Source organism: Xylocopa sonorina, chromosome 1 (genome assembly GCF_050948175.1).
Source record: "Xylocopa sonorina isolate GNS202 chromosome 1, iyXylSono1_principal, whole genome shotgun sequence".
NCBI lineage: Eukaryota > Metazoa > Arthropoda > Insecta > Hymenoptera > Apidae > Xylocopa > Xylocopa sonorina.
Window position 1 is genome coordinate 8,070,187 of NC_135193.1, and position 10,719 is coordinate 8,080,905.

Consider the following 10,719-nt stretch of genomic DNA (forward strand, 5'->3'; position numbering starts at 1 on the left):
AACCGACATAGTTGTGTATTTCACCATATCTCGTGTTTACCATCAGTGATTGCTTTTTGTACACCGTTTCATTTTTATACAGAATTCATCAAAATACAAGTATGAGGTACATTAGTTGCTTAAGGGATGATTTGTAAATCACCATTGTGTAATCTTAAAGTCACTTTCCTCGAGTGATCATTACGTGGCCGTGAAACAACCTTCGCATTTACGTTCATCGTTGACCTTATTCTAATTAAATTAATTTCACATCACACCTTTCCGTTACAAGCGACTATAATAAGATTCGTGTTGCACCATGTCCCTCTTAACATCTGCGACAGATGCGCAGCCTGAAAATTCGATTCATAATTAATTATACAATTCTCTACTGATACAAACAAGATCGTTTGTCCACGTACCCGTTAGTGCGAATGCGAGATCGATTTCCTTCCTGAACACTTCGAGCACTTGCCTAGCACCTTCCTCGCCACCGTAAGACAAACCCCATAACGCGGGTCGCGCAACAAAAGCCTACAAAACATTTACAAATAATAGATCAATATTCGAACGCTAAACGTGCAATAAGTAACACAAATATATTAGAAAATATCGCAATATAGTATATACACCGACAACACAACTTCGTCACAGTAAAAGCACTGCGATGTTACTTGCACCGCGTAATATACAATATATATTACTTATAAATAATATAAATATATAATGTCACGCGGCGCAAGTAACATCGCAGTGCTCTTACAGTGACTAAAGTTGTGTTTTCAGGATGTATATTTCAATAGATTTATTCTAATTTATTGTATATTTCCCGCTTTAGAGGTAAGAGAGAGAAAGATATATATACGAAAGCCATAAGATAGAGTGAGACGGACGATACAGACCCTCTTCTAGAACCCCTGGCGCCATCTCTGTAAAAAGTGCTCAAACTGGTCGCTCACAAGTATCGACAGCGAAGTGAACTACTGAAGACCACTAGCGCCATCTCTGCGGAAAGTATTGAAACTAATAACCGACTTGTTTCAGCAATTCTCCAACAGATGGCGCTAGTTCTTCACTGGTTCACTTCGCTGTCGATAACGCTGTGCGACCAGTTTGAGCACTTTTCGGAGAGATGGCGCCAGGGGTTCTAGAAGAGGGTCCGTATCGTCGGTCTCACTCTCTCTTATAGCGTCTTTCTCTCTCTTACCTATAAAGCGGGAAATATAAAAGAAATTCGAATAAAATTACTGAAATATACAATAAAATACAGCAAAACTATTGAAATATACATCCCATCGACACAACTTTGTCACACTAGCTAGATACTAAGAATAAAAAATAATTGTTGATTCATTACATATATATACAGTTGAAATATTTCGAGGAAGTTAGTTTAATATTGCGACTTAAATTTACAAGCTATTCGAATATGTCTGCACTGTCGACATCATTTGATCCATAATCAATCAACAATTTTCTTTCTTTTAATACGTTTATATTATATTCTAACTATGCATTATACAGATATTTTTTCTTACCGCATAGCGTATTCAAACTATGTTGAAGTTGAGCGATATTTACCATTTTTGCGCCTAAAGCGAGCGCCTTGAAAACATCGATTCCTTGCCTCACACCACCGTCCATATAGACCTCTATTCTGCCGTTTACTGCGTCCGCTATTTCCGCCAACGCTTCGATCTACGAGACATGTACATTACTTTTATTACTTTCGATTCTTCGAGAATCAGTCGAAGCTACGCGCAACTTTGAAAAAAAAATCACAGAGATCGAAGGGTATTCAAAGCAGATTGAAATTTAAAATGAACACACCGTTGCTGGGAGGGTGTCGACTTGTCGGGCGCCGTGATTCGAAACAATAATCGCGGCAGCTCCGTGTTCAATGGCCAATTCTGCATCTTGCGGTGTGAGGATTCCCTTTAAAACTATTGGCAGCTTCGTAATACTACGAAACAAAAATAATCAGATGAACGATCGTTCCTCGATCTTTACGTGATTACAGTCCATAAAGTGTTCCACCTTTTGAGCCACTTGATATCTTCCCACGATAAGGAAGCGTCGAACAGATTCATTACGTATTCGCTTAAACCGGAGCCGCTCTTGGCGTTGTTTATTTTGCACGACAGTTCTCCCTCGAAATTCCCCAATCTGAAAGTATTTTATTTAAATACAGATGGCTGTAACAAGCGACTATTCATGAGAAAGCAATTACACTCGATGCATGCGTGGTTACCAATGTTTGCTCGTCAGGAACACGTGTTCCCTTTTGTCTTTGATGACACGCGAAAAGTTTGATGTTACGCGATATGACAATTACCTCAGGTGAGCCGGAAGGGAGAATTTATTCCTAATATCGGCTCGTCTGTCGCCGAACAACGGCGCGTCGACAGTAAGGACGAGAGCTTTAAAACCAGCGCGCTCCGCGCGTGAGACTAGATTTCGCGTAACATTACGATCGTTATATATGTACAGTTGAAACCACTTGATCGCCTTTGGCGCAGCTTCGGCTACTTCCTCGATGCTACTTGTTGATATCGTTGAAAGTATGTAGATCGTACCCGCTGCCTGGGCGGCTGAAAATGAAAACCACGCTCAGTCTATTTTCCTTGGAACCGTTTTCGTAAATAGAAAATAATACTTGGACGCGTCTCACGAAAGGTCCATTGAGATTGCATAAACAAAGCGAACAACAGCTGGTGGATGACACGTTAAAGAAACCGGCGGTAAACAGCTACAGAAGTGCAATCTACTGGAAGATGTAACCTTCAGCGTATCGAATAGAACCAGTCATCGAGAACGATCGCTGGAATCGATCCTCAGTCGACGCGTAGCAACCGTGTTCGCTTCATGTATTTTATCGCGATAATTAGCCAAAGATTTTTCCTCGAAGATAACAGTTGATAAGTAAGTAGTGGCTGTACACATGAGGTTAGTTTCGCTTGGATAGTTAGCTAAGCCGGTGGTGGCTCTCATCCGGTATTCGTGACTGTCATCGCGCGACATGAGTGCATCACGATGATGAAAAGAAATGTTGTGAGCCTGATCAAGTTTTTTCTCCTCGCGATTTTCACCGTTTTCCTGACCGTCGTCGTGTTTCGCTACGTGCGAACGTCGCCTAACCATGAGATCGTGACACCGGCTATCGCGTTGATCAACAACGACGGTGACAGCCCGAGAAATTCCATCGATTCCGGCCAGAATCTGAACGACCATCTTTATCAGGTATGGGTTAAAGACCCTCCTCATTATTGGCGAGGTTGGTGCAAGTGAAACAGGTTTAGCGATAGGCTTAACCTTCTGCATTCCGCGCAGTACTGTACGACCGTTTGCGTGGAGCCCGTTGCCATATATTTCCTACTGTTTCAAGGTCGTAAACATTGAAATGAAAACGTGATAATTAACAAATACGCATCTTTATTATTTTCATTGGAAATCTTCACCAAAATTTATCCTTGTCGCAGATTTGATAATTCTACCTTTAATGTTAGAGTTGCGAGTTTATTGCTTTTTACTCTAAACGCAAAGATAGCGCCATGACATGACGTTTGAATAAAATTTTCAACAGGACGACGATGAGAACATAGATTGGCATGATTATAAGAAAATTGAAGAGGAAGCGAAGAGAACCGGAATAGGCGAGCACGGAAGGCCAGCGTTTCTGTCACCATCTTTGGATGTGTTCAAGGAAAAATTGTATCAGGTTAACGGTTTTAATGCCGCGCTCAGCGACGAGATCTCAGTGAATCGTTCAATACCTGACATTAGGCATCGGGACTGTAAGAAGAAGAAATACTTAAAAAATCTGGACTCGGTCTCTGTGATAGTCTCCTTCCATAATGAACACTTTAGCACTCTGATGCGTACCTGTTGGAGTGTTATTAATCGTTCACCAGCATCGCTACTCAAGGAAATAATACTGGTCGACGATGCCAGCACTAAGGTAGAATTGAAGAAACATTTAGATGATTATGTTGCCGAACACTTGCCAAAAGTGAAAGTTGTCAGGCTGCTGGAACGTTCTGGGCTGATTAAAGGTCGATTAGCTGGTGCTAAGATTGCGAAAGCGAAAGTACTGGTATTCTTAGATTCTCACAGCGAGGCAAACGTCAACTGGCTGCCACCATTGTTAGAACCTATCGCACAAAATTACAAAACTTGTGTCTGTCCTTTCATTGATGTAGTAGCGTATGAAACATTCGAATACAGAGCTCAAGATGAAGGTGCAAGAGGAGCTTTCGACTGGGAATTGTATTACAAAAGATTGCCGTTGTTACCCGAAGACCTACAAAACCCTACAGAACCATTCAAGAGTCCAGTAATGGCTGGTGGTCTGTTTGCCATTAGCGCAAAATTTTTCTGGGAATTGGGTGGATATGATCCGCAATTAGATATATGGGGAGGTGAACAATACGAGCTATCATTTAAAATTTGGCAATGCGGTGGTCAAATGTACGATGCTCCTTGTTCAAGAGTAGGTCATATTTACCGCAAATTTCCACCTTTTCCAAATCCAGGAAAAGGAGACTTTTTAGGAAGAAACTACAAAAGAGTCGCAGAAGTATGGATGGACGAATACGCGGAGTATATCTACAAAAGACGTCCGTATTTGAGATCATTGGATCCTGGAAACTTGAAGGAACAAAAAGATTTGAGAGCTAGATTGCACTGTAAACCGTTCAAGTGGTTTATAGAGAATATTGCATTCGATCTCGTCGAAGTATATCCTCCTATTGAACCTGACGACTTTGCATCTGGAGAAATTCGTAACATGGGCGTGCCGGAATTGTGTCTGGACTCGAAGAAACGAAAAAAAGACGAGCTTGTAGTGGTCGATGTTTGCATAAAGGACAATCCGAAAATTGCTGGGGAACAAGAATTCAAATTGACCTGGCACAAAGATATTAGACCGAAAGATCGCACAGAGTGCTTGGACGTATCTAGAGGGGGTACCAAGGCTCCGGTCAGTTTGTACCCTTGCCATGGAGGCCAAGGTAATCAATTATGGCGTTATAACGTTGAAAAACAATGGTTAATGCATGGTTACTCGTCGAGATGTCTGGACACAGATCCAGCCAGTAAGAAAGTTTTTGTAACGAATTGTGATTTATCCTCTCCTACGCAAAAATGGAGAATCGAGAAAGTAAACATGAAAGCTATTAATAATTGGGATAATGTGGGACCGAAACGACATTAATTCCTATGCCTTTTATTGCCGCAATTTCCTTAATCCCTAAGAATTTAATTTCTACTTTCGTCTATGTACATAATCGTTTATGTATGTTCCGCTTTTATTGACTAGTCATTCGAAATCGTAATATTTGAGTTCACTCTTTCCATTAAAATACGTAAAGGAAACGTATGTTAAAATCCCGAGCTTATTTTATATGTTATAACAAAGTACACCTCTTTTTAATGAATTTTTACAGTATTCCCATGGTGACGCATTTTTTAAAGGCATTTATAATCCATGTAAATATTGTACGAACCCTCTGTTGTGCCTTAAACGTATAGCTGCATTTAGAACTTACATATACATATACATGTATTATAATTACAATGATTACTTTATAAAGTAACTTCGCTTCGATGCTCAATTTTTACCTAATACACGAACTGTTTTTATTAATGCAGTATATAATATTTAAGTATTACACATAAGAACTGATCAACTCATAAAGTTTATTTACTGCCAAACATTTTCAAATGATTAATTAACTTCCTCTGACTGATATGGAGAGATGTACTTTTAAAATGTATGATCGAACGTGAGTTAAACGAATTTTGTTTCTTCTAAAATTATTTATTTAAAAAATTCTTCTATACTAGAGTTCTTCGATTTAAAACTCGAGTAGTAATAAATCAATTTTTTAAACACAGACTGGAATGTTTCGAACATATCTTGCCGCATGTATCACGATCTACCGACCGCTTAACATATTTATACAATTTAATGCGGTTTTTTATTCATATTTCTACACAATAGAAAAAAGAAACGACAATTTAGTTCTGTACAGATTCGATGAACAAAAGGATGAAATATTATCTATTTTATAAAAAAAAAAAAAGAAGACCATATACTTGTTTATTCAACTCGACCGCGCTCTACGTTGTAACATTTAATAAAAGATACCGACTGTGATCGCTCTCGATTAGCTGATCTCAGTACATGCGATTGCAACTATTTTTGTAAAATACTTGCATAAGTTAAATAAACATTTTTCACTAAATCAGCATTCGTAATATATTGAACACGATTGATATTTACAGATATATACTATTTGAAAAACATGGGGTATTGTGAAGAGAAAAATAACAAGAATTTCGAATGCAACATTTCGTTCACAATTTTTATCAGTCAACTTACGTTACTGAATGAAGTTAACTGAAAAAAAGTTGTAAAACGAGTTTTGCGTTAACGCAACGTCGATCAACGTTGACCGAAGACACAACAAACTTACCTCTAGCGTTTGCACATTCGCCTTCCGGATGCGCCATACGCTGCATGGCCGCTGGTGCAACGCCTAACGGCATTGTAATTTTCTCGCCCAAAATCGTGGTGCTTATATCCCTCCTGGAAACATCTCTTAAAAACCTGGGCCTTATCCTGAATCTGTAAACAGTTGTAAATTTTTATTGGTAAAAGACAAACTCTTTTAGTTGTAACGTTTAACTTAGGACAACGTTTGCTTCCTAACTGATATAAGTTGTAAGTTGTAGTTAATGTCATTATTCAACTTTAACAGGAATCTTTTTACGACGTGTTCATCATCAACATTTAAATTAATTCAGTTTAAATTATTATCAATGATCGTTGTCCAATTGTTTCTATTAAACAGACTAATTTTTACTACCTTTTGAAGGCCTCCTTGTTCAGACTTAAACTGAACTGTTCACCCGCTCCAGAATTATAATAATCTCTCACAGAGGGTGTCAAATGCGAGTAAGCATACTTCTCGAAGTCCTCGACGCAGACCATTTGTTGAGCCATGGTGTTTAAAGGTAATAGACCTGTAATTAATTTCACACGATCAGCCAGTCTAATTTAATGAAATTTAGCGAACAATTTTTAAATAAATTATTGTCTCTCTCTGCTTACTGTAGAAAAATACTGTTTTTCAATAAATTAATAATCGATCACTCGCGTGAATTATAGACGGAGTGAAAGTTGCAAAAAGCGGAGGAAATCTTCGGTTCCGAAAAGGCTTCTCGCACTTTGTACACGAACCACCGATCTCTCTTAACTGTTGAACAGCAACTCCGCGAATCGACCGTCTTCCCAACGAAGAAAACATACAATTAAATAGATACAGCGGTCTTGACCAGATGGTCTTGCAGCCAGTAGCCGAAGCTGACGCGAAATCGTCAAGATAACCCCCGGAGGAAGCATGTTCAATGATATTGCTGATAAGGTTATTTGCTTTATTTAATTTCATCGTATTGACTCGGTTTATCTCCGCAGAATTTAATGAAAGATCCGTGTGTTTCCGTCAATTCCGCAAGATGAATCGTTCTTTATTATAATCGCAATTACGCGATTACTTAACGACGATACTCATCGAGTAGTATAATCTGCGTCCCAAACAAAATCCGCACTTCATATCAATCGAAAGGCACCGAGTAGTTGATCTGTGATTGTATATCTATAATTATCATGCAACAGATAGATTTTTTTATATTAACCACGGTTGTATACATAGTTTCAATGTTCTAAGCGGATCTGAAAATAATAATTTAATTATAGATCCATGGAACTTTACCGCAGAATCGACAGTAGCCCGAGCAAATTTCATCTATTCAAGTATATAATCGAGTTCGATTCGTAATTTTTACGCGGCAACATTTCCATATTTCCGAACAGCATTGGTATATGATTGATATTATTATTTCAGTAAATCCATGTAACCAAAACTTCTAGGCGCTCGATGGACTTCCTACAAAAATCAGTACAAGGTATATATATATATGCATAATTTGGCTATACTAGTTATAAATATGAAGGAAATTGAATGGGAGATTACTAAGTTATACGGATTAATAATAATAGATAACTCGTAGTTGCGTAAACATCGCGGAGTTTTATAGTTAATGAAAACTGCGCAACAGTTGATACTTTCGATTTTAGCGAAGGGAACAAAAATGTTTAATATACCGATAAAGTAACTTGTGCAACGAACTGTTACTAAACAATTTTTCCAAGTGGAAAAAAAAGTATCAGCGTACAGTGGCGAAAATAATATATCGTACACGTGTCTATCGATCTTTTTGCAACACACTATTTTTTACGTTAGAGCAAAAAAGTTGATAGTCTCGTCGCACGAGTGAACTTCAAACTCTCTCGATCACGATGGAACAAAGTGAATGGCGGTGGAGAAAGAAGGATATCGATAAAGTCGGCCAGAAATTTTTCCGCCTTTCGTTCTTTTAAACCGTACTTTATTACATTCCGTTAGAAATAATACACAAAAGATTCTCAGGGGTGGGCGAAGCTTTTTCTCGCCGATCACGCACGAGGTGAATTTGTCGCTCTCAATTCGCAGAAATCGAAGCCTCGTGGATCATATGGCGAACCGTCGTCTGCGACTCTCCATGGAAATTATCGATCGCACTCCGTTTAATCGAGAATATACAGAATTTTTATTAATATTTATATTACTAAAGATCTGCGAGGAGCCATAAATATATATTTACTAATATAATATATATTTATGCATATATATGTATAAGGGTACGCTGATCTTCTTTCCTTTATTTCTTTCTTTATCTCTAGCATTTTCTCTCAGGGTCGCAGGCTCGGTTGGCTTGATTTCTGATCAATGTTCGAGTAAGTAAAATGCGTCACGTAAATGCGCCTATTTGAAAAACGTATAATGTCGGAAAACGACACGAGCGCTTATCTTCGATTTCTAATTCATCCATTTAAAGCGTGTTCTTTCTCCGTTACGTTTCTTTCGCACCCTTCGCTTGGTTTTTTTTCTCTCTTAGGATACGTGTTCAATTAAGAGTAAAACTATCTTTTACGAGCTGCTTCCGATAGTAAAATTGATCGATACGTGTTTCTATGTACTTCCCAATGCATTAGTAAATTCGATTCTTCAAGGAAATTCGCCAGTTTTACTCTCAAGTGTATACGTATGTTTAGATCCTATCATCGACCGTCGAAGACCACTTAAAACACAACTAATTACAAATATTCTTTTTCCTTTTTTTTTTTGGTATTACTTTCGTTTAAATGTCCGTGTGAATCTCGTATCCAATTAGGAAGTAAACTGTTAGTTTCTGGTTTCGTTCGATTCTTCTAGTTTCTTCGTGTCGTGGGCACACAGAAAGATCGTTTGCCGTTCATTCGGATAACGATAGTAATCGTAGCATTAGTGTCTTCGTAAGAACTTTTATTCGCGCGTATTCTTCAATAAATATCGAGGAAAATGAAGTTCTCGATCGTTTCATTGAGAATCATACACTAGGAATTAATATTGGGATAATGCTTATAAAAGGTGCGTAAGCCGTCCAACCTTCAACCGCGTGCGATATTAAATATCACAAATCGATTTCTTCCCCTGAAGAAAGAGGGATACGCGATCTTCGTTTAAGATCCGGCAAACGAAAATTTGTGGATGACGTAGAATCGCAAACCGACGGTCCTCTATAAGAGGAAATGTTTGAAATCTACGTGTTCCGACCCAAGAATACTTGGCGGCCGAGGAAACGATGATCCAACAAGAATCCGCTATCGTTTCACGCTCGGAACGAATGGGAAACGAAAAAGACCTCGAGGTCGGCGAGGCACAATCTGTACGAGCACCATAGGTTGAAGGGCAACACACCACGCGCTGTGATCTCTTATTACGATTAGATTCGATATGAAAGCGATAATCCAGAGGAAGCTAACGGAACGCGGTATCAATTGTTCGCATTCCCCATGCTTCAGGTGAAAAAAAAAAAAAATAAAATAAAATCAAAAATGTGGCTTAATAAAAATGTATTCTCTGGTAAGCATAGGAAGGTGCTGATCGTAAAGTGTCCTGTGCGAAGAAACTGGGGTTATCCTGCTTATAATATAACGTACAGTACTTATAGATAGCATTACAGAAGAGTGGCTTTAATTATTGCGAGCCTAGCTTAAGAAGGAATTGGTCTTAATTACTTCACAATGGAATCGTTGATTCCAAATTGAAATTGAAGACCAACCGAACGTCTCGTGCGAAAGAAGAACCCTTCGATAGTAGTGTACTTCGCGCATTTGAAACAAACAGAGGTATAAATTCCGAGAACATATTCGAAGTATCCGCGAACAATGTTTCGTCGATCATATTCGTCCCGCGAATATTTATTAAATCTCTTCATCAGCGAATTTAAATCAGAAGCAGATGTCCCATTCATGGTGCGCACAGGCCACGCAGCATTCGGTGCAACATTGACCGATATCCCATTATAAGAGAGTTCATGAATTTGACGCGATTACGATAACCGTATGCGTCTAAGGAAATGTTATCATTCGTTATTACTTGTAAGAATTTTTCTTTTTTTCTTTTCCTCTGCTATGCGGAAATCGTAAATGATAAACGCCGACTACAGCTCGATCAAAAGATTCTGTGATTTCATCCTAATATAGGACAACGGAAATTAAATATTCTATTCGATATATCTCTAATATCTTTCTAGAATAAATCTACGGTGTCGCTTAATCGAGCCGAGCCATCCTCGGTTTCCGGCAGACGTTAT

General features: G+C 38.5%; 2 protein-coding genes across 3 annotated transcripts; one reads left to right on the forward strand and one right to left on the reverse strand.

The window, feature by feature from the left end:
* Hao (Hydroxyacid oxidase) lies at window positions 1-7,013 on the reverse strand. Its single transcript, XM_076904456.1, has 8 exons — window positions 6,849-7,013; window positions 6,456-6,607; window positions 2,315-2,570; window positions 2,017-2,145; window positions 1,810-1,942; window positions 1,561-1,677; window positions 402-513; window positions 1-332 (listed from the first exon to the last, which is right to left on the reverse strand). The coding sequence occupies exons 1-8, from the start codon at window positions 6,983-6,985 to the stop codon at window positions 265-267; spliced, it is 1,104 nt and encodes a 367-aa protein (XP_076760571.1). The 5' UTR covers window positions 6,986-7,013; the 3' UTR covers window positions 1-264.
* Window positions 2,733-6,202, forward strand: LOC143429000 (N-acetylgalactosaminyltransferase 6). 2 transcript variants are annotated; one of them, XM_076904354.1, is made up of 3 exons: window positions 2,733-3,219; window positions 3,563-4,397; window positions 4,512-6,202. In XM_076904354.1, the coding sequence occupies exons 1-3, from the start codon at window positions 3,013-3,015 to the stop codon at window positions 5,189-5,191; spliced, it is 1,722 nt and encodes a 573-aa protein (XP_076760469.1). In that variant the 5' UTR covers window positions 2,733-3,012; the 3' UTR covers window positions 5,192-6,202. The 2 variants fall into 2 exon arrangements, with proteins under 2 accessions (XP_076760469.1, XP_076760460.1); XM_076904345.1 differs by having other exon boundaries at window positions 3,563-6,200.
* Window positions 7,014-10,719: the final 3,706 nt, after the last annotated feature.

Coding starts and splice junctions, on each gene's coding strand:
- LOC143429000 (XM_076904345.1), top strand. CDS start 3,013: ATGATGAAAAGAAATGTTGTGAGCCTGATCAAGTTTTTTCTCCTCGCG. Junction 3,220..3,562: donor TGAACGACCATCTTTATCAG/GTATGGGTTAAA, acceptor AATTTTCAACAG/GACGACGATGAGAACATAGA.
- Hao (XM_076904456.1), bottom strand. CDS start 6,985: ATGGCTCAACAAATGGTCTGCGTCGAGGACTTCGAGAAGTATGCTTAC. Junction 6,608..6,848: donor AACAAGGAGGCCTTCAAAAG/GTAGTAAAAATT, acceptor AACTGTTTACAG/ATTCAGGATAAGGCCCAGGT. Junction 333..401: donor TCTCGCATTCGCACTAACGG/GTACGTGGACAA, acceptor TCGAATTTTCAG/GCTGCGCATCTGTCGCAGAT.